Source organism: Apodemus sylvaticus, chromosome 2 (genome assembly GCF_947179515.1).
Source record: "Apodemus sylvaticus chromosome 2, mApoSyl1.1, whole genome shotgun sequence".
Taxonomy (NCBI): domain Eukaryota; kingdom Metazoa; phylum Chordata; class Mammalia; order Rodentia; family Muridae; genus Apodemus; species Apodemus sylvaticus.
Genome location: NC_067473.1, coordinates 182131181 through 182157644, shown reverse-complemented (window position 1 = coordinate 182157644; position 26464 = coordinate 182131181). Strand labels below are relative to the sequence as shown.

The 26464-nt window shown below is 41.4% G+C and overlaps 1 protein-coding gene across 8 annotated transcripts in view; it reads left to right on the top strand.

Moving 5' to 3' along the window:
• The window catches only part of Sox5 (SRY-box transcription factor 5), a 974603-nt gene that overhangs the window by 767158 nt on the left and 180981 nt on the right, over positions 1 to 26464 (top strand). For all 8 annotated transcript variants that reach the window (XM_052175238.1, XM_052175240.1, XM_052175244.1 and 5 more), the window contains 2 exons: positions 9901 to 10073; positions 15373 to 15441. In XM_052175238.1, the coding sequence (XP_052031198.1) occupies positions 9901 to 10073; positions 15373 to 15441 (242 nt within the window). The remainder of the gene's footprint in view (positions 1 to 9900; positions 10074 to 15372; positions 15442 to 26464) is intronic.

Sequence of the window (26464 nt, the reverse complement as noted above, 5' to 3'; positions counted from 1 at the left end):
TAACAGGTACTAAATGTAAATTTCAAGCATCTCCAGATTAATATTAGTGTAGACGTATGCACGTTTAAAGAACTTTGTGATATCTGAATCAAAGTGGCAGTCTCAGCCTGAAGGTTCTGTTTCATCCAAGTATTCTAGAGAAAAACAAAGTCTTTGCCTTTTTAACTATTTCTCATACTAGAGACCATTTATATCTGGCTGTTTGGAAAGTTCTAGAAAGCATTTGGCTGATAACGTCACATGCTAGTCAGTCATTGGATGTTGTTTATGTTTTGGCTTTGGAGGGTTGTGAACCCGTAGGGAGAGTGAGTGACTATCCCTCAAGTTTGTGGACCAGCATCAATTTTGGAAGAAAATTTAAACGAATAATTAGCATACCTCAGAGCTTCTTGAAACACTGAGAAAGGCTTCACTTTCTGGGGCATCAGGCACTTCAGCTTTTTGGTGGACTTTTAACCCATGATCCCCAGGGAGGCAAAGGATGCATGGCACCTGCCTCTTGTTTTCCTCCACCGCCCTCAGCCATCACCAAGACTAGAGCAGAGAGGACTGCTTGCCTGCCTACCCCAAGCCTTGTGATCCCCAATCCTCTTCCTTCACAAGTCAGACTTGAAAGTCTCAACAGCAGTGATGATAGGCTTAGGGGAAGGAGGCTCTGTGCTTGGCTTTGAGGCTAGCCTGGGGCTACTTTAGGATGCTCTAGTAAAACCACAAAAGAAGTTTCTGTCTTTAATTTTGAGTCTTTCAAGCTTTGCATTCTGAGCCCAAGTCCAGTCATTGTCCTCTAGTTCGGTTCAAAAAAGCTGTTTCCAGAAGCTTTTTTTTTCTTTTTAAAGCAACTGTATGTCTTTCGGCTATTAGGTGTCCGGCTCAAGTTCCCAGGAGAAGTAGGGAAAACAGCACTGAGTTTCTTTGCCTGCCGACTGTGTGTGACAGTTGCAATTACGAATCATTGTTCATAGGTGCAGAGGGTACAATAGAAGATTGCCTCTAGGGGTAAATGAATTTGGGGGGTCAGGCGCAAAGATTAGGCATTACCCAGGAATGCAGGTTTCTCACCATCTCAGAAGTAGTCAGGGAACAATGGCTGCCTTGTTCTATCCCAGGCAGAGGAAGGAAGGTGTGAGGCTAACATACTTGTGTGCTGTTTCTGGCTGGGGGAGGGAAGGAGTGGCCCTGTGCACTTTTTCAAGATACGAAAGCAGGAACAACGTGCTGAGTGGCTGCTTGCCACGATCATTTCACGTAATAAATTAGAACTTTTGGGGCTGCCGCAATGATGATATACCAGATCTCCTCATGACCTAAAAAGTGCCCCTCTGTTTATCCCGGACAGTTTCATGTAAAAAAATTTATTGAATATAGGACATGAAAGCAATTACATGAAGAGAGAGAAACAGAGGGGAGAAAAGAACGAGGGAGGAAGAGAAATGAGAGAGAGAGAGAGAGAGAGAGAGAGAGAGAGAGAGAGAGAGAGGAGAGGGAGAGGGAGAGGGAGGAGGGGGAGGGAAGGGCAATGGAGAGAGCCTCTTGCTGATTTCACACTGGTAGCCAAGCCAGTGGCTAAACTCTGTTCTTCAGTGCCTCAGCTTTAAGGTATTAACCAATGAATGACTTTCAAGGCATTCAAACAAATTAGTAGTGTCAGAACTTAGAAACTTTACCAAAGTGTTTCTCCCTTGTCTTAGTCAGGGTTTCTATTCCTGCACAAACATCATGACAAAGAAGCAAGTTGGAGAGGAAAGGGTTTATTGAGCTTACACTTGCACGTTGCAGTTCATCACTAAAGGAAGTCAGGACTGGAACTCAAGCAGGTCAAGGAAGCAGGAGCTGATGCAGAGGCCATGGAGGGATGCTTCTTACTGGCTTGCTTCCCCTGGCTTGCTCAGCCTGCTCTTATAGAACCCAAGAGCACCAGCCCAAAGGTGGTACCACCCACAAGGGGCCCTCCCCACTTGATCACTAATTGAGAAAATGCCCCAGAACTGGATCTCATAGAGGCACTTCCCCAACTGAAACTCCTTTCTCTGTGATAACTCCAGCCTGTGTCAAGTTGACACAGGAAACTAGCCAGTACATCCCTGTTAATACCGGAAAAGAACAAGCAGCAAACTTGTCTTCAAGTAGGAAGACTACGTAGGTTTGCTGGACATGGGCTGTCCATAAATAATTGTGTTTTGGTTCTCTCTTTCTCTCTCTTCTCAAGAAACAATGTTATAAGAAGTCACTGGTCTCTGAGAGCATAAAGTTACTTGTCTCTTAATTTTACATTTATTTTTTATATATGTGTGCAATTGTGGTCATGTGTATATACATCTGCACATGTGCCTATGTGTAGGTCAGAGGGTGCATTTCTAGGAGTCAGATCTCTGTTTCCATCAGGTAGGGTCTAGGGCTTAGACTCAGCAGCCCTCAGGCTAGGCAGCAAGTGCCATTAGCTACAGAGCACATCGCTGGCCCTTCAAGTTCCCTTAACAAAAACAAAAACAAAAATGTTAAAACATTTTGCCTGGTATTGTACTACTCTATACCCTGGCACTTTGGAGATGTGACACTGGCAGGTCTTAAAGACATAGTAGACATCACCTGCTCCTGTACACAGGCAGGCAAGACTCACAGAATCTAGTTTGGGAGAAAGAGTTGGTCTCCAAAGCTTTGCCAACAAGATTCAGTCCATTTATGCTTTACTCCAAAGAGATGCCTGAGGAAATGGCTTCTTCCCTTCTTCTCAGACATATTATGTCACTGGGATCTCTCAGAGACCTTTTCTGTCACCTGCAGCAAAGCAGCAGTGGTGGGCAAGGTAACAGATGCCAGTGGTGTATGGGGCTGGGAAATGGAAAGTACATCCCAGCTGGGTGCCCGTGAGGCCCACAGCATTTCAGCTAGCATGGAATTCCTCCACACTGAAGGTCTCTGAATTGGCACTTCGACTGAGGACAGTGTCTGGGGAACCAGGATGGCTTTGACTAGTCTAAATAGACTTCATTTTTCAGCCAAGCAACTGCAAACACTACTTATTACTTGCTGTATGCACTTGTAGGAAATGATATCCATGTCTACATGCAGACGTCTCTCATTTATTTCTCCCATCACTGTAATAAAAGTGGAACACTGATTGGGAGGCTTGCTGGCCAGGTTTCTCAGAAACATCCTGGACAAGGCCACCACCAGACGTGTTTGAATAGATCTCTCTTGCCCAGGAGACTCAAAGGTTCTGCTCTATTAGTTAAATCTTATAAATTGTTATTTATTAAGTATAGAAGGAATTACCAGCTGCTCTTGATAATATAAAAATATGACTATTTCAAGTCTAGAATTTTGTTCTTTCTAGATAACATACAGGCAAACGCTAAGCAGCTCTGGATTCATGACAATCACCCTTTGGGCAATACAATTGCCTTTGAGCTCAAAAATTAAGCACAGGCTGTGTGGAGTCAATACCTGGATTAAGATAATCTCCCAGGTGACGTACATTTTTGAAACAGACAGGCATATTGCGTATGTGCCTTAAAAGAGGCAATTAGTAAATGGCATTAGGACAACTTGAAAATATGCAGGCACAGAACAGAAATCAGACACAGGTTGGGTTTTTTTATCATTTGCTTTGTTTTTTCTTTTTTTCAACGAAGAGATATAAATCCTGGTGAGATAGCTTTGTCAGTTGGTAAAGGGGCTTGCATTGCAAGCTTAAGGACATAAGTTCAAGTCCCAGACCCATGGTTACCAACTAAGCTGGTATCTTAGTTGTTATCTCTGGACCAGGAAGCAGATGGGTAGATCTGGCATCTCAGGCCAGCTAGCCAAGACTCCTTGGCTCCTTCTGGGCTGTTAAAGGTCCCTGACTCAAAGACAGAGATGGACTGTATCTGGGAAATGACCAGACTCATTCAGACTTTTTGCAAATTTGAAACAGTTAAGCATTTTCATGTGCTCTTGCTTCTGTCAATTGGGAAGGTGTCTCAAACCCATTTGCTTTAGGCCCTGTAGTTGTTTAAGGACCAGAAGCATCACCATGAGTAACCTGTGAGGGACATATTTGCACACTGACCAGAAGCATGTAAATCTGCACAGTCTCAGGGAAGGTAGGAGTGTTGATCACCTGTGAGACTTGATGTGCCCTGAAGATGTTTAGTGAAGAGTCAACCAGAAGCCAGCTATATCACCTGGAATTTATTCACTTCCAAATAAATGTTTATGTTTTAATTCTCTGGGCTCACTTTCTACCCTTTGTAGTAGCTTCTAAGGGATGTTTTCATGTTTTATTAAAAAAATATTTTAAACTTTCCTGAGACTGAAGAGAGCCAGATGACAGAGAGTGTTGCAGTGCTCCTAAAAATTCAAAGCATCCGAGCTGTCTATAACTTGGGAGTTGGCTTGCTTTGGGTGCATATGTGAATTCAGGGATGGGGAAACGTGATTCTGCTGGATCTTGGTGGGAGGTGGGGCTATGAGGGTGGGGCTTGACATCCCCTGTACTGAGAGCAAGATAGATGCTTTCTAATGTTTGCTTCAGGTATGATAGGAAGAACTCAGATCATCTCTTACCTGATCTTGCATCAGAAAAATCAATAACATCATCAACACTGTTATCCAGCCATTTAAAACAATTTACAGACCTGAGGGAAGCCGAAACTGTAAAATTTTAGATGCAGGCTCCTTCACAGTATGTGGAAATATGATCTGGATAGTAGTGGGGTTCGATCCAACCCCCCACCTTTCTAGCTTCATAGTAATCTTAGTAATGGGGCATGTTGCTGCCACACTAGTGAGCAGTCATGTGACCCGAATTTTTCCCAGTACCCAGGGAACATAAGGTTTTGTCTTGTGGTTTCCTCATCTGCTCATTTAAGGGAAGTCATAGTTAAGTATTTATTGCTTATCACTCTGTGAACAAGTTCCTTACAAAATTATTGTGATAGTCATCCTATCCCAGTTCACAGATTGTTAGAAACTGATAATAACCAGAGGCAGTTATCCTAAGCCAAATACTGTAGTTATGGTATTAATACAGTCTGTGCCTTCTGCATGATGTGCAATGGTCTGTCTTTCATAGCATTAGACAAGATGATCTCTAAGGGCTTTTAAATATCGAGAACACTCCTAGACAGACTGTACTTGAAGAGTCCCATGAAATTCCACCCAGAGTGGTGGCACCCAGCTCTCCCATACACACATTCCTGTGTCCTCAGACTGTTCACACTCTGACCTTCTTAACATTTTATCAGGCCAAATCTTTGAAACAAGAGCATAATTGAGAAGTATCCATCAATAAAAAATACCATGCTAGGGTCAAAGAGGTGTTCAGTGGTTAATACCATGGCTGTTCTTGAAGAGGACCAAGATTTGGTTCATAGCTCCTACTAAATGGCTCAGACCACCTGTATATAACTCCAGTTCCAAGAAATCCACTGCACTCTTTTTTTTCCTCTGCCAGTACTAGATACACAAGTGGTATGCAGATATATTTGGAAGCAAAATACCCATGTACATGCAATAAAAAGGAAACAAATAAATTAATTAATTAAAATGTCATATTAGGTACAACAGCTGTGGATTACAATTAAAACACAGCAAATATAATGGGATATTGTGAAAAAATCTGGTATTAACAACTTAGGTACATTAAGTATGTGAGTATAATCAGCTTTATAGAAGTTATTTGAATGGTATTAGAAAGGTAGAAGTGTTTGATCTTTACTGAAGTCTGGAGAAGTGGCTCAGCAGTTAAGTGTTCTTAATTATGCAGATTACAGATTACAACCGAGAGCTGCTCTGTTTGGGTGCTGGGAACGGAAGTCAGATCCTCTGCATGGGCCTATGACTGCCTTAACTCATGGCTCATCTCTCCATCTCCCTTTTATTCCTCATTTTTTGTTTTTCAACCATGCTAAGGAGAGCTTTTTAGAATGCAGTAAGGATTGCTTGAAGGATCAACCTTGTAGATAGAATTGTGCACAGACATGCGTGACCTTCTGTTCACTTAACTAATATATATCATGTGTCTAGGAAGTGTTTGGCCTGCTCCTGTAGCCAACAATAATACAGAAAAAGCTGATGTCCTGTTATAATAGAGCTTATAATCCAGCAGGTGACCCATTAATGTGAATGTTGATACAGATGTGACATACAGTGCACAATACTGGTTGACAGGGAATGAGGTCTGATCACCTCTTTAATGTCAATGTTGAAGAGAGGGTCCTAGATGAGCTGGCCTTCAAGTTCCATCTTGAGGGCTTGAGTATTTATTAATTTGTTATCTCTTCCATATAGAGTTACATTATAGGCAACCATTTTTTCCTGGCTTACCCTGTGCACACCGCTAACATTTAGAGCCGTGTGAGTCCCACAGGAGCTACATTATAGATGCAACTCAACAAATGATGAAGCCAGTCCCAAGAATTATTTCTCTCACTGGATATCAGCATTATTTTCAACTTCAGGCTACAAATATGACAGCTAATACCACAAATGATGGTCGCCTAGGAACACTGTGATCCTCTTAGTTTATCTAAGAATAGTGTGTGCTGTTCCCACATGACACAGTCACCTAAGGACTTGTTTCTCTGAACAGAAACCCCATGTTGGGCTTAACTATAATCCTCAAACGAATATGGGAAGCTGGGAAATTTCTAGAGATATTTTGTTGGTATAGGCCACGAGGGAGACCATTTTGAGTCTAGTAATGGGAGATCATGTGTTCTAACGTGCTCCTCCCCAAGTAAATTGTCTGGTTCAGAGCATGCACTGTGTCCATGGGTGAGACCCTGGTGCTGATGAAGGCTTAATATACAAGCAAAGGTGTGAGCTGCTGTAGAGGGATTCAAAGAAGCATTCTGTCAAAGGAGAAAAATGATATAGGCCCATGATGGTAAAGGGGATGCCGCTTCTCAGGCTGGGCTCTGGGAGGAAAATAAATCAAATGTTGCCCCATAATCATGATGACTCTGTAACGATGGGGGTGGGATACTAGACACTAGCTGCTGACTTTTATTTTCTGGTCTGGAGTTTTTCCAGGATCTAGATAATATTCTCCTTTTTTGTGTATGTATGTCCAGAATGCTGTTTGACTCTTCAGTAGCCCCTTCCTGTCCACAGATCACTGGGTGAGACTCTTTCTTTACTGCACAATCATTATGGAAAATGAGGGAATTTGGAAATACAGCCCTCAAGCTTATCATTCTGTTCTAGTGTAGGACTTTCATAGAAACTGAGGTCACTGTAAAATTTTTACCTTCTTGTCTAAACTCTGCAGCCCAAACTTGAATCCTATGCAGCACCTACAAAAATAAAAGTCCCTAGTCTTCCTACCGATGATATAAAAGCTCCTAGTCTGTCTTGGTAACCCATGGTGACCGAGCATGAGAAGAATAAAGAGTGAAGGGGGTTATTCTTCATGCCCTTCATTAGCCAGAGTTTGGTCGGGGCTTGTTGTCTGTCAGGCTTATGCCCTTTGCTTCACCTGCAGTGGGGAGGAGCTGATGTTTCAGTGAGGAGCTCAGAGTGCAATGGGGTCTTGGAGTCTCCGTGGTGATCTGGACACACAGGAGGAGTTGGGGCTACTGGGAGCTGGAGGAGTAGCGAGGACCTAGGGTGTGGTTCCTTCGGAAGACTCTGAGTGTGCATGCCCCAGGCTCCAGATTCTATCTTTAGTCCTGGAGAGAAGACACTCTGGAGTAGGCTCAAGGTTCACAAAATTAGAATCAAATGTAAAAATCACACGTCTTATTTTAAACACGAAATATATTTTATCTACATAGCTTAGTGACAGTCTGAAAAGTTTGCTAATCTTTCCTGTCTGGAAAGTCAGAGTAGCTTTTTTTTTTGATACTCTCCACCGTATACTGTACTTCTGCATACCCCTGCGTTGTATTGGGGTTGTACTGGTGGGCATGTACATCTGGGGTGCCCAAATTATAATGCTGTGTATTTAGGTGAGATACGTTTTCTGAAAAATACAATATTTGTAGAAAATTTAGCAAATATATGCATATGAAGAAAATGTTAAGATGACATCTAATCTCATCACCTAAAATATCACCTTTCAGTCTTCTACCCTGTGGTGATGAGAGATGCATTTGATGAGGTGAGTGTTAATACAAATGCAGCATTTCCTGCAGCTCTTCACAGGAGCGGCTATCATGAAGACATCCCACATCATCATTCTTCAAAACAGCAATACTCCCCAGCTTAGATGCCCATGATCATTGAATTATCCTGACTCGCTATTTAGATAATTTGTGGTGTTTACATTTAAAATATGTATTTGTATCTATATTTCTTGGTCTGTATTTTATATGTGGGGTCTCTTAGAAGTAATGAGCATCCTTAAATATAATATTGACTATTAAACAAGGGATATATACATGCCTTGGACTGTGTTCAAAATTTGGAGCTTTAATAGTGATACAGCATCTTGATGTCAAATGAATATTTTGAAGAAGGAAATCTTTCTTGGTGTATTTAGACTATTTAATACTGATATAGAATAGTCACATAGCTCAATTTTCTTAGTAAGATAACTCAGTCGTGATGGAACACAAATTTCAGAGATGTTAGTGGCTTTTCAATAAGTGCTTGTTGTAGTTTTAATCTTAACCCATCCAGCTCCTAAATAATTGGGACATGACTATCATATTTATTTAACAAGCTTTAAGGGTATAAAAACTGAGTAGTGGTATTCTATTTTCATCTTCTACAAGATTCTGGCTACCTCCCAGTCAACATTTCCATACCGCTTGCATTTCAGTACTGGTCTGGCTCTCTGGGCTTCAGGTATTCTCTCATGATGTCTCCTGGACTCACTCCCTGTGGTGAATTCCCACATCCTCTCTCTCCTTCCCTTGCCCTAGCTGGTAGGAAGTTCAGCCATATTCTCTGCTCTGCTCACTCATTGGCTGAACAGCTCTTTTATTGACCAATCAGGGAGTAACTGGGGAGAAATGCACACAACATTGAGACAGGATTCTCAGAATAATGATTGCAGCCAGATATGGTAGCACAGTAACGAGCATCTGAATGATACAAGGATAACCTTTACACAATACACAATAACATTACACCTACGCTAAGATATATTAACTTAATTGCCATGATCTCGTAACTTCCCTAAACAAAGCTAAATGTTCCCTGGTTCTGTTTTGCCTGTTTGCTAACTACAAAACCTAAAGGGCAACAACTCTGTCTCAGGCATCTTTTTATCTCCTACAGGTCTATCATAGAACCTCAGAATCAAAGACGCTCGCCAGCAATTTGTTATTTGCTCATAAAAAATACAAAAGCTATAGAATATTTATTATAAAATGTCAGAATGTCTGCTCATTCTGGCATCCATTATGTTTGTATGTGCATGTGTGTCCATGTGTGTGCCTGTGCCTGTGTGTTTGCATGTGCATGTATGTGCACATGTGTGTCTTTGTGTGTGCATGTGTGCACATACGCGTGAGTTGGCACATGTGTTCTTATGCTTATAGAGAGCAGAGGTTGACCCCAATGGATGTCTTTCTCACTTATTTTCGACCTCACTTCTACCATCTCATTGTCTCTCCATGAACCTGGAACTTTCTGACTGGCTGGATTTGTTGTTCAGAAAGCACCTAGGATCATCCTGTCTCCATCTCCACAGTAAGCTTTGATTCCTGTGCTGACATTTTGGGTAGGAGCTATGATGAGTGAGCACTTCATTAACTGAGCCATCTCCTCAGCCTGGTTCTGGTATCATTGATAAGTAGCAATTGCTTTTCCTTGTTGAAGGAAAATCTAAAAGAAGTTAGGTATGTGCACATTACCAATCAGGACCAATCAGGTAGTCTATCTAGTTCCCTCTGCGGTGGAACCATTTTCATGGGAACATGGCTGCCTTCTCATTTCTCCTGTGTCTAAATGTTGTGTTCCTCTTAGGGACTCCTGAGAGCCTCGCTGAGAAGGAGAGGCAGCTCATGGGGATGATCAATCAGCTGACCAGTCTACGGGAGCAACTCCTGGCTGCCCACGATGAGCAGAAGAAACTGGCCGCGTCTCAGATAGAGAAACAGCGTCAGCAAATGGAGCTGGCCAAGCAGCAACAGGAGCAGGTGAGAGAGACTGGGGACCAGGGTGTGTATCCTCAGCGAGCTGCCGCTTGCTCTTGGTAAATACTGTTCTCAGTAGAGAAAGACGGAGAGCATGCCTCCCCCTCCCAGTCCCTAGAAAGTAAAGGAAAAGGAAGGGAACAAGCAAATACACCCTCCAACCCAGATCAAGGAGACTGTATAACTACTTTGGTGAAGCCATAGAAGTGGGATGGGCTGACCATCCTACCTAGGAAAACATGAACTGAAATGCCTGAAATGCTCCCAAACCCCAAACTTATTTATCACCAGCATGGTGTCCTCTGCGGAAAACACGTCATCTAGTCTCATAGGCTGAGTTCCACTCAAAGCCCAGGAGTACAGAACATGGCATACGCAATGATCTTAAGGACATGGGTGGGCCCAAGATGTTTAAGACATACAAAAATATCATTTTAGATTTCGCTCACCTTTCCAAAGATATCTTAGTATGAATACACAGATAGTTAAAAAAAAAAAAAGGCCACAACAGCAATAACCCAGACAAAGCAAAAGCCACTGGCATCAAATACTTTTAATCCCTAAACCTTCCATACAAAACAATTTCTAACCTTTAATTATAGTTTTACTGAGTGGGCTAGAATCACAGAAAAGAACTATGTGAATTCCTGTAAAATTGACATAACCATTGTGATGGTGAACCTAACCCAACTGTGCTTATCCACACTGGTCCCTACACACAATCACGAATAGATGCATGAGGGGCTGCTGGCCCACAACCTCTTACTGCTGAACTGTCGGCTATTGATGGAGTCTGGGCCATGGGCCATCAGTATCTTTACCCGTGTACCTGCTATGGAGTCTGCCTAGCTCTTATCGACAGTTTCAAGCTCATTGTCACACAGAATCTCTGGGTCACAAAGCAGAATGAACAGATGTAAATATGAAAAAGAGATTTTTATGGAAGAGATAGGTAGGCAGGTGTCATACAGAGGTAGGAGGTAGTGAGGCACGGCAGTCCTCACCATGGCACTGGAGAGCTACCTTAAGTCCACAAAACCCAAAATAATTATTACGTAGCTGGATAATGATAGAATGAACAAACAATAGAGAATTCAGAAAACATTTAGAGCAGGGACATTTTAAAGTAGAATGGCTAATAATGGCGGTAGGTAAATTTGCTTTGAAGAATAGATAGGTTTCAAACAGGGAGGCAGGTTTCTAATGGGGAGGCACAGAGCTACCTGGTGTGGTTCCTGCAAGAACTTTTATATTTACATATGAGGGAGACTCTAAGCCAGGCAGTGTGGATAACAACCATGAACATAGAATGAGAAGCTCTGAATGGAGAATTACGGTCATAGGGCTTGTGGAGTGAGCGGGAGCTAATACTCTGGGTAGAAATGGGAATTAAATGCAGCTTTGAAGTGAGTAATGTCCAGGCAACAGGATGTGAATGGTGGGGGGCGTTCACCACACAATTACCTTCTTCACTTGGACCCTCATTCCATCATGAGAAATGAATCTTCTTTGGTTTTTGTTTTGTTGTGGTTGTTGCTGTTGTTTTCTTTTTTTGGCAAGTGGGGCATTCATGTTTTTGTTTTTTATTTTATTTTTCATTATTTTCTACTTCTATTATTATCATTATCATTGTCCTTGACATTATTTTATTATTGTAATTTCTCGTTTGGATTGCCTTGCTGTGTACTGCAGACTGTCCTGTATTCTGCACCCTCTTGGCTCACCTGCCCAAGTGCTGAGCCCACCATGTCTAATATATGTTAATTTTCAGCGAGATGCCTTAGGATCATTGCCCTTTGGATGTCTTCATGCTCTTATCGGATGCACCTGTATTCTTTCTTTAGCCCTGTGAAGAGTTCTGACAACTCTCTGTGACAGTAGTAGACCATCTTTGTCCTTGAGTTTCCCATACCATCAGCCATGTCATACCATAGAGCTGTTGAAGGGTTTGCCTTGCAGAGGTCCCCTGCTTATTTCAGGTGAACTGAGGGGAGCTTACTCTTTAGAATAGAAATGGGTTTTTGCTCATTCTGTCATACATTCTGGCTCATCTATGAGTGTCATCAGTAGATTCTAGAACGTTTCCCTCTCTTGAGATCTTTGGCATTCTTCTTGGAACTTTATAAACTAACCCTGAGGTCTTTACAAAGTGCTTTCCTGTAGTAGAGATGCCTAGTGATGCTACCTCCATAACCCTGAGTACCTTCAGGGCAGGCACAGGTCAAGCTTCCGGTACCCAAGATGCTCTCCCAGTCTGGTCATCTGTCTGGAACAGGTATAAGTGACCAAACTCTACATTCATAGATCCTCTTCTATAAGATTAGGGAAAGGAGCTCTGAAGTCAGCTCAGTCTGTAAACTACTGGACTCCATATGAGGCCTGACTTCAACCTTTGAGAACCCTTTCAAAAAAGCCAGGTGTGGTGATACATGCTTATAAGCTGTCTCAGTGCTGAGACAGGGGGTTCCCTAAGGCCAATTGGCTAGTCAGCCTAATCTACTTGGCAAGTTTCAGAACAATGAAAGACCCAGTTTCAAAAAATATACTGGACAGCATTAGAGGAAAGAAAAAGATTTTATATATATGTATATGTGCATGTATAGATATAATATCTAATATATATGCATATATAGATAGATATAATATCCAATATATGAATATATCTATCTATGAATATATCATATATATCCAACACAAAGAGAAATAGATTTTATAGATAGATAGATAGATAGATAGATAGATAGATAGATAGATAGATAGATAGAAAGATAGGGACATACAGAGACAGAGATGAAGTCAGCTTTCCCAGACTTGAGAACTTCTTTATTCTAACCATACTTTCTGTGGACATTCCCACCCAGCTTAGGATGCCATCCCTCTACATGTACTAATTGTTATGGACCTTACAAACATTAAGGTATCTTTTCCATTCATATCTGCCTTCACACCAGATTCTGAGCTTTAGTCCATGGCTATCTGTTCAACGAATCTATATCAATCAGGTTCTGATTTAGTTATTAGAAGTTTTGAAGGAAGCTGGGTGTGATAGCACACGCCTGTAATCCCAGCACTTGGGAGGCAGAGGCAGGCAGATTTCTGAGTTCAAGGCCAGCCTGGTCTATAGAGTGAGTTCCAGGACAGCTAGGGCTATACAGAGAAACCTTGTCTTGGAAAAAAAAAAGAAGTTTTGAAGGACATAACTGCCCTCCCCAGCCCCAGTGAGCTACTGGACATTTTGATGAGGGTTGGGAAGTACAAAGCAGGGGATTACAAGAGACAGTTCAGATGCAAAGTCATGTTTTGATAAAGTTGCTGCCTTAGACAAACTGTCCAGATAGTGGATGAACAGAGTCCTGTAGAAAGCAAGGGAAACACTCAGCCAGGGGGCCCCAAAGGAGGCTGAAGGAACCGCTCAGATCCAGGAATAACTATGAGAAAGAAGTAAGAGCATGCTCAGTGTGCTGAGGGGGAGTTAGCAGAGAGCTCTGGCAATGGATGGCAGAGCACAGAGATGACAGGGAGAGACAGGAGAGCAGACTCTGGGCTTGCAGTCATAGTGTGGTCTCTGCCTTGCACTCTTGAGTAGGGCAGAAGGGTTTTGAAAAGATGAATAGCATGGTATGCTATATCTTTAAAAAAATCTATCTATGGACACTAGCTTATAATAGACTGGGGGAAGAAAGAGCAGAAACCAAAGAACACTGAATAGGGGGTTGTTACATCCATCTAGCTTAGATTCTGGCTTAAAACAGGAGCCAGGAGAGAGGGATTTAAATGGCCAGGTTCTTGAAATGTTTCTTGTGGTCTCTTTGAGAAGAAATAACTGTTGGATGAGGTGATGCTATATGAGAGACAACCAAACCTCAGCAAAGGGGTGATATCCTTCAAACAAAGAAACAAGCGAACAAAACCCCACCTTTCTTCTTACTTGCCTTCTGAAGAGAAGAAATGCTCTCTTCTACGCGGTAGCGATGAGGGCTGGGGTTTGCATATTTGTTCCAGTGCCATGAGCGGAATGATGGAGTCAGTTCTGTAGTTATGGAGACCCACCCCTTCCTTTTGCCTTCCATCCTCAACTTTCTAATACAGAAGTTAAAGGAAATAGTTCTGTAATAAAAGCGATAGGAGAACCTAGTCTTCCTTGTAAGCCTATGGTGTGGAGTTGTCCAGAGGTCTGAGGCTGCCTCTCTTGAGTTTCCTGTAAATATCACAGTACTTGAAATCACCACTATACCTCTTGGTCTTTGCAAATATACACCCATCTTGGCAGATGTGCACAAAACATGCACATGGTCTACCTTCCCTGCATTCTTAGGTGTTTCCTACAAATAGGTTGCTAAACAAATAAATATGGAGTCCCATGGATTTGTAGATTGCAGTGTCAGTAATACCGAGTTCACATAGAATAGGCTGAGTGCTTGTAGGTGGGATGGGGCTGCTCTTCCCTCAGTTGGAAAATCCCCAAGGCAAACATACACATTTCTGAATCTCTACTAATGTTAGGCCTGTTGAAGATGAAGCATCCTTGAGTGCCTGCTGTGTATGTGCATGGATAGATGTGTCCAAAGCTTGAAACATAAGTGTCAGACATGAGAATGAGCCCAGAAACAGTCAGCACATGTATGAAAGTGGACAAGGTGGGAAAACATTTACATTAAATCTTTGGAGGGAGACACATTTCATTATGGTGCAGAACTGAAACAAGAGAGTGTTGGGTCATAGAGCCAGGAGAGAAAATCTTTGACCAAAGGCATTGGAGAGTGGGATTCTAATTGGATTGAAAGGGTGTGGGTGACACATTCTGAAAGGGAGAGATAGGGTGACCTTAGTGTGCAGATTTCAAGAGGAGGCAAAGGACTGCTGCAAAAAAAGCTTGCGTAAGGCCAAAATGAAAATAGTATTTACTCTAGACCAAACAGCCCAGAACCTCATTGAGGATACTAGTATCTTTGATACCTTGGGCTACTCTGAACTTTTTCCCAGCAACCCCTCTTTTTGGCAAAACACTTTCTTTACAGAATGATTGACAGTGTGGTTGATATATTGCTGTGGAGAATAATAATTGAAACCCTTCCATGTCTTACTGAGATGAGGCACTGTTTAGGCTCTAAACAAGATGTAAGCGGTTGCTAAGATTGAATGTCTCTCTTGATCCTCCTTAAGGATGACAACTCAGCTCACGGAAGTGTGGGGTTTCCATCTTTCAGCTGGTGTCAGATCCAACTGTGGTGGGCAGAAGGTTGGTCTTCCCTACCCCAGCGGAGGTCTCACCGTGTTCTCAGTGTTCTCTGTTTCTCCACAGATCGCGAGGCAACAGCAGCAGCTTCTGCAGCAACAACACAAAATCAACTTGCTTCAGCAACAGATCCAGGTCAGAGATCAGCATTTCAGCATCCTTCCTCCCATTTAAAAAGAGTCTGTCATGTCTCAGTTTTACATAATTTAGTGGAAATGACCCCCAAACTGGAAGTCACTTCTGGCCGAATTCTCTGTATGTTGTCTGTGTGATACAACTTTCAAGTGGTGGCTCTGTCACAGCCTGGACCTTGTCTGGCACCATCTCTCTAAGGCATGTCTGTCTACCTAATGCCTAGGAGGGCTCATTATAGAGTGCTATTTCACTGTTTTATGCTTTAGTGTTGGAAGATGAACTTGTAGACATTCCTAGTGAGGTAGGTGAAAGGACCCAGCAGAAAACTACAGCTGGGTTTTGGTTTGAAACTCAGAGGTTCTAATGACAGCTGCTTGTACTTAATCCTAGTAGGGCATAGAGAAGGCATGTAACTAGCATGTGGCTGATCTTATGGTAGTATTGACTGGGGAAACCAAGTCCATTTTTATTCTGTGTTCACAATGTTAAAGGATGTTAATAAGAAAGGTGCCTGCCATGGTAGTGAGTGATGAAATTAATCATCAGACTTCTTTCCTAATATTCACTAGAGACATGAACTTTGTCCATTTTGAGCTGCCTTTCCTGATAGCATTTACATCTTAGAGATTTGGAGAGTAACTGATAACCACCATGAAATGTCCAGCACTGGAGTCTAGTGGGGTGCCATTCCATCATCCTGAGCTGGAGGCGAGGTGCTCAGGAGGTCCAGGCTTGCTTAGGTTACATAAGACCTTGTCACAAACAATGAAGAGGCAACAAGCATCACCTTTCCCATAGGGTCAAGATGTAGGGTATCTGCTGAGCCCTTAAAACCTACTACCCAAGGATGTGGTACAAGGGCCAGGCTTTAACTTGAGGTAGTATCTGTCTGGATGCAACAGTTAGGTCCAGGATTAAATTCTTTTTCTTACCTAGGAAGAAATTCATCATTCTCTTGAATTTTTCTCTTGAGGGTATAGTATTTTATATTGTAAGCATCATAGAGGCAGATATAAAACCTATTTCATTCAGTTACCAATGTGGCTTTGTGTTATTTTTTAACTACATTTCTCCCATTTTATCTGATGGGGTCAGCTACTCTCTATCCTACAACCTATGTGCTAGTGTTTAACCCTTGTATGGTCCATCTTAGGCAAGAACTTCCCTAGCTTAAGTTGCATTTGCTATATGAAATACTTATCTACTATTCCATCTCAGTCTTCTGTTGCTGCACCACTTGAGATCCACATTCCACCAGGCCTTACTCACACCCACTGCACCTTCTGGGCTGTTTTGTGTCATTGTTGTCGGAGCCAACCTCACAAAGCAATGTGTTCCAGTTACCACATCACGGAACACTGAGCTGTACAGTTATCTTAGCCACAATTAGGCAGCCCCTGAAACTCTTTGTTGTAACTTCCAATACTAAAGTCACTTAAGTGGTCTACCTATTAAGAAAGGCATTTGCCATTGACCCTGGGTTAGACAGCTGGACTCAATGAACTGCATTGGTTTTTTTTGAAGACTTGCAGGTAGAGAGTTTCACACAGTCCTTGATGGCATGTTACAGGACAAACTGAACTATTGATCAGTGTTTGCCTTTGTCTCTGGTGTGATCTCTGAAGGTGGGGTTAATTTAGGCATCTTTCTTCCCCAATAGAAGTATATCTTTCAACTGAAGGAAATGAGTGAATTTTCACTTCTATGGACAAACGCCCACATTAAAATCACTCTTGACCTATGGATTTTATCTTCTCAACCCTCATGCACAGGATGAAGATTGGTTTTGCTCTATAATTGCTTATTATTCCAAGGGAAAACCCTATACAGATTTGCACATGAACTGGTTTCCTTACATTTCTGAGGGTCAATTGTTTATGAAATGTTTTCATGGCTCTTAAAAGCAACATTTGCTCTGAAATTCATAATTTTAATTGGATTGAATATTCTTTTTGTATGTTTCTTGGTAGAGGCCTAGTGGGGTTAACTTCTTCTGACAAGACTGTTCGCATGACTCCTTGAGGTTAAAAGAAGAATTAAAGACTTCAGTTATGTTTTGACCACAATCATTGATCTCAGTAAACAAAACATTGTCATAACACAAGACCCTTCCATCTTCCCCGGAGAACATAGTTAGGTCTTTATGAGAAGTAATGCCAGGACCATGGGTGAGCCAGCCTTCTTTTCTCTGCACAGCAGCAGTATCTCTTAAGCAACTCACCTCTTAGCCTTCAAAGAATGACAGTTTGCATTTACGCCTGTTGTGTTCATCTCTTAGTGCCCAATAATACAGAAAGTGGCATTTACAAACAATTGCAGGAAAAGCCAACTCCACAGGTTTGTTTCTGTTTTAATTTGTTTTAGAAATTGGCGTTGCTAGTGTGTTTTCCTTTTTTTCCTCTACTTGAACTTTCTACAGTAATAACTTTTTATAGCATATTTCCTGATTTCCTGTTTACAGTAAGTCTCACTCTGTCTGATGTGGACGTAACTCTGTTTCACATAATGAACCAAGGCTGGCGGTCCATCTTGACCTGGGTCACTGTACAAGACAGGAAAATAAGTGACCGCCACTCATATTTTCTATGACAACAAATCATTTCTTTCTTCATTGGAACATCTGAGGAGATAGTCTCTGTAGCTTTGGGGAGGTGTTTAGAGGTTGCTTAGTTTATAAATTTTTGCCCATTTTTAACAGTATTGGGTCAAATGTCATTTTCTTGATAGTAAAAAGTATTAATCCAACAGTGATCAAGAGGTAAAGTCTTTGATATATTTAAAGATAACCTATAACTTTTTAGATGCATTTGTCTTATAATCTTGTACAGGACATTATGTGTAAACTTTAAGAGAATCACATAATTTACTCATCATCTCCTGCTCTGACCAACCTTTAAACCGATGTTCATTGTGTTCTCTTCTGGAGAAAAGAATTAGTCATTTATAACCCGCTGTTACATTTTTTGATCCATAAGGTGGGCAGGCAGGATTAGTCACAGCTTTGGCTCATTGACTCTGCCCAGGGCTCTGTGGAAGGGAAGGAAGCACCCTGTTCCCCTGATGTTCCCAATGGCTAGTGGACATTCTGCTCTATACCACAGGAAGGGACTTTAGGTCGTACCTCAACTGGTTCTCTGAGGAGAAGTGTTCCTGACTAAGCTGCCCTCCCCGCCCCCTTCACATTGTCTTGCTTTGTTAGGTCCATGACACAGAGGCACTGGCCTTTGTCCTCTGAGGTTCTTTTTTTTCTCAGCTGTAAAATGAGTGTCATGATGTCTTAGTAGGGCTTTCTCTGAGGGAAATTGTTGAGGGAACTAAGTCAGTAGTAGAAGAATGAGTTCTAGTATTTCTAGGACTGGATGACTTAACTATTATTTTTAGCCACATACTGATTTCTAGGAACAAACACATATAAATGAACATTCACATAAATATGCACTTACATAATACTCATATACATGTATGCACAGATAAACACATATACATATATACACAGATTCGTACAGACATGTGTACATACATATAACACTCACACAGAGATACCTACATACACACACAGTCATGCACATATGTATGCACTCACATTCATATACATGCATACACATGCACATATACATATACATGTGTGCAAAGAGAAACATACACACTCATAGACACACATACAGAAAGATATGCATACATGGAAATGAATACATGTGTACATGTATACATATGCATGAATATATACATACCCATGGTACATGTATACATACATATACATACATATATATATATATATGTGTGTGTGTGTGTGTGTGTGTGTGTGTGTGTGTGTGTGTATCTCCACATGTATAGATGTGCATACACTATACAGGACCATACATATACACACACACACGTCCAGGTACATACACATGTACACAATCTATGTGGGGGTCATCACCAAAATGGATCTTATAGATTTGTGGGATTTTAGAATTTCAAGAGATTCTTCTAGAAAGTTTATACTAGACCCATCTCTCTATCACATTTGTGATCTGAAACACTTAAGGTTTGTTTTTTCCAGTGTCTGAGAACTGGGACAATGGCTATTCTCAAGCATCCTAAGTTTTGACCCCATTCATTTTTATCCTACCAATAGCCCATCATTTAAGGCGTAATGACCCACCTTTAAAAATGCTCCCCCCAGACCCCAGAAATTTAAGCTTACAAAGTCAAAATGCAACTTCACTTAGGTACAATTGAATGATTAAGTTGCAGTCATGGGTTCAACCAATTTGTGATAAAGGCTTCATTTTATTGGAGCCAAAGTTCTCTGAGCTCATTAGAATTTGGGTAATTCTTGATAAATTATTATGCAGAAAGAAACCTACTGAAATACCATATTGAAAATATAATAATGTTAGCAGTGACATAATCGTGCTTGGCTGGCCTGCTGATTTGTGATTTCGTTCTCTGAATGTGGTAAGTCAGAATCATTTTACTCCCTCAATAAGACCCCCCACACATACAAGAGCACAAAGAGATTACAAGGTAACCTTGTCTCTTTGGGAGACTGGAAATGCCAAGAATAAACAGCAGGCCATTAAGGTTGTATTTCACCCTGAGAAGGGAATGCATTGACCCTTTGAGTTCCAGCTAATATTGGAGTGTTTGAAGTACAAATCCCATGACTGGACAGTATGTGTAAAAACAACTAGAAGAGAATATGGGGAGATAGAAGTCACTTCAAGAGCTACCTACCTGTTCATCTGTCCTTCACTATCTGCAACAGAGTTACTTTGGCAGAAAGGTGTTATGTCCTGATAGAGAAACAAGGGGACCCAACTGATGTCAGGTCTATGGTTCTGGGCTTCTCCTCAGGGGAAATGCCTGGAACCCTGTGAGCTTTCTACTTTAATAGTTCTACTGGCAATAATCTTGAGACAGGATTTCAGGCATCCCCATCATCTCCCTCTCTAGGCAAAGCTAAATTGAGAGAGGGGGGGAGGTAGAGGGAGAGGTGGATAATATGCATCTATATCATCATGCCTATCAATAAAGCATATGTTATATGGCAAAATGAGCACCCCAAAACAATGAAATCAGCCATACTGAGTCTGGACCTCTAGAGTATATTTACTTACTTTTCAATAGACCCCCTGGTCTCTATCTCTACATAAAAATTACAACTCTAGACTGGTGGTTTGCATCTGTCACCTTAGTGTGGTGGAGATGGAAGCAGGAGGATTACCATGAGTTTGAGGTCATCTTCTCCCAGATCTTCTGGGACCTCACAGGATAGTATGTGTGCACTACATTAATCTAGCCCTCCTCTTAACCTCAGTTTCTTCATACCTGCATTCTTACTGAGTCAAGTCTCTTGGTACCTGCCCTGTCAGACAAGGGCAGGCTCTCTCCTCTCACTCCCAAAAGTTAGTTGCTGTTTCCCATATATATTCTCATATATATGGGAATTCTCATAAGTAATCACATTTAAATATAAAGAGAATCTGGATTGTCAGTAGCATCTGACATCTTTCCACACAGTGTTTTGCTAATCCAAGTTTTCTCTTCATAGTTCTAACCTCAATATCTCCTTAAATGTCTTAAATGTCTGCAAAGCCTTAAGAATAAGGAGAATCCCCAGAATCCCCATTCCCTGTTGCTTTCTTGCTCTTTCCTTTGGGATGGATTTATTGAAGAGTCTTGGTTGTTTCTGGAAAGGATTAAAAGGTTGTCACCATGATTTTTTAAATTTGTTCATATCATTATTGATAACATACTATAAAAGTGATGCCTGATGCCTGCATTTCTCTTAAGATAATAACTATATTGAAGTTATGTCAACAGTGCTTAGAAGTTCTAAGCTGGATTTTGAAACAAAACTTGACTTGAGTTCTTTACCAAAAAAGATGGGGGTGGAGAGGATGGAGGAAGGGAGATGTTTTACCAGAGGAAATCCCTTCCTTCCTTCCTTCTTTCCTTCCTTCCTTCCTTCTTTCCTTCTTTCCTTCCTTCTTTCCTTCTTTCCTTCCTTCCTTCCTTCTTTCCTTCCTTCCTTCTTTCCTTCTTTCCTTCCTTCTTTCCTTCCTTCCTTCTTTCCTTCCTTTCTTTACCTTCTCTGTTTTAGGCCATTTTCCTCTTCATATAATTCTTTCATCTGTAGTTAGTATAGCGGAATCTTGGACCAGAAAACTCTGTAGGGAAATAAACTTGGATCATTATATCTTTGCCTTTGTCTGATAAGCTACTCTATCGCAAGCTGCAAATGTGGCCATTATATAGGACAACAGAGTCCAAGCCAGACTCTGTTGTCAAAAAAGCGACAGCAGGTTTCCCATGAGCCCTAGCTTGTTCTAGGTTTCTGCCTTTGGACAGAGTTAGTTGAGCCCAGTCTCCTGCTCTGTAATCCATGTCCTATCAGTTTACAAAGTAGGGTCTGTATGCACTTAGAAAAGACCATGGGGACATGCCTGTCACCAGTGGAAACAGCGCAGACCAAAGCAAACAGAATTCAGAGCAAAAGTCAAAGCTGGCCTGAAGTGAGCCACGGCTTCTGTTTGTTTTGCCTCTGTGGGGTGGCAAAAGAGACGCTCCTGGCTGGAGGAGTCACAATGCAGAGTGCTGGAGTGCCTGTTTTAAAAGAGAATTCACAAAAATAGTCAATTAGAAAGCAGCAAAATTAGCAGAATGCTAGCAGGTGAGCCAGAACATGAAGACACAGAGATGTGATGGGTCAGAACCTGTACTCCAGGCACCTGCAGCAGAGCAAAGGTGAAGTTGCTTCTAGACACAGAGATTGCTTGTGTGCCTTTTAGCTTTTGCTGTTGAGTATTCATGTAGCTTATCAACAAAGTAAAACTAATCGATGCTTTTATCTTATGTGCATGTATGTTCATGTATGTGCACCTGTATGTGCTTATAAAGAAGGTTCCATTGGTTCTTGGCTAAGACCCTGGGAGCATGATTTGAAAAGTTTGAGATATCAATCAAGCTTATCATGTCAAAGATTTTTTTCCTCAGAAAAGAAAGAAAAATTACTTAATACTAAGGAGTAAAGTTTACCTGGAGTCACAAGCGTTGCCTCTGTTGTCACTATGAAGGAGAAATATTGTATTGAATGTTCAGGAAGTAGTAGATTCTAAGACATCATCATTCTTAAGTGCAAAGCAACACTTGGTAAACATGAAAAATTTTGCTTTGTTTTCTTGTGATACTAGTCAGGTAACACATAGTCTCATACACATACACACACATATACATACACACATACACACATACATAGGTACACATACATACATATATACACACACATACACAAATACATATGTACACACATACACACATTTATACACACATAAATATACACACATGTACATACATACATATATACATACATACATACATACAGAGACATACACATATACACACATGTTAGCTTCCTATGCAATATTTTAGCTTTGTTTTGTGAAATGTTCCACCAGTTGCCATTCATAAAGTCTGAATCTCCCTCCACGATGCCTCACCCCTGGCTTGTTTCCATTTCCTGACCTGGTTTCCTTGTTGTGGTGGGTTTACATGGCATTTTGAAAGAAATATTTTACTCCTTGGTTTAAAGTTCTCTCTCTCCATTTTGAGTCCATACACTACTGCCTCTCTAGCTTATTCAAATAGATGCTTAACTGTTCCTCAAACCTTAGTTTTCTAGAACATAGCCTTTAATGATCTCCTCAAATCCATTCTGACCATTGCTGAATCTTGGACTATTTGTCTTTCACTTAGGAGCCATCCTAATTTTCATTTTCTTGAGCCTATTAACACTGGCTTTCTCTTCAGCACTGACTATTTCACCAACTTTCTGCAGAGACTTTCTAACCCAAGTTGCCAGCATCTCTGCTTTAGGTGATTGCCACAGTCCTCACTGTCCATCACCCAATCCCTTCCTTATACCCAGTATTCACTACTTGGCCACACCCCACCAGAAACCTGACAGAAACAAAATGGAAGGATTTATTTGGGCTCATGCATTCAGAGAGCTCGTTCTTGGTTGCTTTCTGCTCCTTTTGCTTGGACAGAATATTAAGGTGTGCAGTGGCAGCTCTACTTCACTCCTTCCTAGGCAAGAAGCAGAAAGAAGGGGGTGTAGGAAGGACCAAGATGAGCACCCAAAGAGATGCCTTGCTGTCCTCTAAGCAGGTCACACCTCTGTTTTTTGATCACCGACCAGTGTTACCATGAATTAATGACTCATTCAAGAGAGCATTCCATTGATGAGGCCCTCTCCCTTGTGATCTGGTTCTCTGGAAATAATGTTGACCCACTGAGTATGCATCACTGATCCCTTAAACATCCCTATACTGATCAAACTGAGAACCAAAGCTAACCACCAGAGACCATCTAAGTAGATCTTACACATTACTGCTTGTAGTTGAACCCAGTTAACACTACTCAAATCTACCCTGGCAGCCATGGAGGGCTCTGCACGTGTTCCTTGCTATAGGCCCCAATGTTCTGGGTTCCTGAATCACACACACACACACACACACACACAGCCTTTATACTTGGATATGTCTTAAACAGCTCAATGGCTGGGGCACTTGCTAACCTCTATTTGGCCGATTACCCTTATCCACTATTCCTGAGTTATTACTTACTAAAATCTGCATTACATCTTTGCTGTCCTGGAACCAGATCTGCTGCCTCCTCAACTGCATTCCCCAGTACCTACATAGCACTATCTCTCTGTCTCCTACACCTCTCAGCTCTGGTGTGTCTCTTCCTTTGCCAGCATAGCAGCTATCACCCTACTTCTACCTCAGTCCCTTGCCTGGGAATCCTAAAAGTCCTGCCTCTGTCTCTCTGCCCAGCCACTGGCTGCTGGTACCTTTACTTAACAATCAAAACCAATTGGGGGCAGGGTTCCCTCAGTTTCTTATGTGCAGGCTTGTGGATTCTCATGCAATTTTCAGGATCATCTTAACATATCACAAGTAGCATCAGACCAAACCCACAACAGTTGCTGGTGTGATATCCTCAATCTGGATAGTTTGTAAGCATACTTAAAAGGCTTTCCTTTATAAACGCTTTCTCCTCAGCCTGGTCCAGTAGACTGAGTCTCTGCACTGTCTCAACTTCATTCTCTCACCCTCCTGACTCCGAAGGTCAATTGTGCCTGGCTTTCAGACACAAGCCAGGAAAGTTCTAGAATCAGCATGTGGGCCCTTGACGCCTCCATGCCGTGAAGTGCTCTCTTGACCTTGTTTTTGTAGCTGAGACTTTCTTCATACAAGACTCATTGAATGTGGTTATTTTGGGGGTGGCCTCTAAACTCCGGTACTCTGAGCTCTTACTCTGCTTGCATATGACCTTGTATTGAGTGAGTAAGTGCATTTGCTTGACGGTTTCTGACTATGTCAGCTTTCATATGGCTAGCACACGCTTGCAGTAATTTCTTTAGGGTTGAAGGTTCTGACTTTCTCACTGGTAGAACCAAGTACCTGGAATGGTAACTAATGACAAACATATTGATTGGATGAGTGAGTCCATGAAAGATCTAATTAGAACACATTACCCATCATGTAATATTGAAGAGACTAAGTATGACAATAATAGCGTATTTCTATCTAAACATTTTTATTATATTGGCTTATTTGTGGGTGCATTTTGCTGATACCTTGACAGTTCAACACTTTATAAACTGAAAACATACCATCTCCCTCTCTCTACTTGAAGTGTACTGAAGAGCAATTTAATTCAGATAATCACTGAAACCGAGACAAACTAGACTTATCAAACATAATAAACCCAGCAAATTGGCAAATGTGACAGGATTTGTTTTAAGAAAGTAATTTAGCTTTGCTTTCTGCAGTAAACAGAACTAGAGACAGTTCTTTTATAAATGGAGAAAGTAAATATTTATACATAAGGAAGACATGTCCCACATGTGTAAGCATCGCATAGAACTAACTCTTAATTTATCAGCTCTCTTTGAAACCTAGAATTACAAAATCATAGAAAAGAAATATTGGGATGTTGTTGTTGTTTTTGTTGTTGTTGTTCTTGATCCAACTGTAATACCAAAATAAGAAATTAGCACAGGCAAACTGTCTATCATATTATAAACATATGTATGACAAAACTAGTGAAATAGTTTTAATGTCATAGATACATAATGCATTACAGACCCATGTAAAATTAGCCATGTATGTTGATGTATACACACACACATATATATACTCACATAAACACACACACACACACACACAAACACATACACACACACACCCTTTCTGCTTTACATGACCACCATTAGTTTGTAGATTCAAGCTAGTTTCGTTTCAATTTCCACATTGCACTTTCCTGACCCAGCACCTCCCTGGACACCTGCTGCTGAGCCTTGTGATGAGTTTCCTAGTCGGGTTTTCTATCTGTTATATTTTATTTTCCCCTCCCGTGATTTCTCCTTTCCTCTGGCTTTTCTTCTCCTTGTCCTAGGTCATTTTGTATTTTCATTGATTAAAATGCCGAGCAGTAATCAATAGAATGGTAGAATGGGTCTTAAAATTTGAGTTTTAAAACCTTGAAATTATGTTATTGTGGAGTGTGTGTGTGTGTGTGTGTGTGTGTGTGTGTGTATGGAGAGAGAGAGAGAGAGAGAGAGAGAGAGAGAGAGCACAGAACTGTCCGAGAGTGTTGCTATGATTTATTGATGCCACCTTTTCATGAGAGGTGTTGTGTTGTCGTGAGCACCCATGCCACACTGCCAGAAAAGGAGGCGGGACGGGGCTGTAGTGAGGTAAATCAAGAGATAACAATGAAATTCTTCTCCTGCCTGGTAGAGGTGTTTAGAATGTGTTTTCTTTATTTCTTCACCCGCCCCTAATTGAGGATGCTTTAAAATTGAATGACTAGCAGTCAAAACGTGTTTGCTTCAAGCTGAGAAGAAAAGTGCTGGTGTCTCAGCCTCCAAACTGATTGCGCTTTGTACACAACTGACAGGGACAGTCACTTTGAGTGACTGATAAGTGGGAAGCTTCGCCACTTATCAAAGAACGCAGGCTGA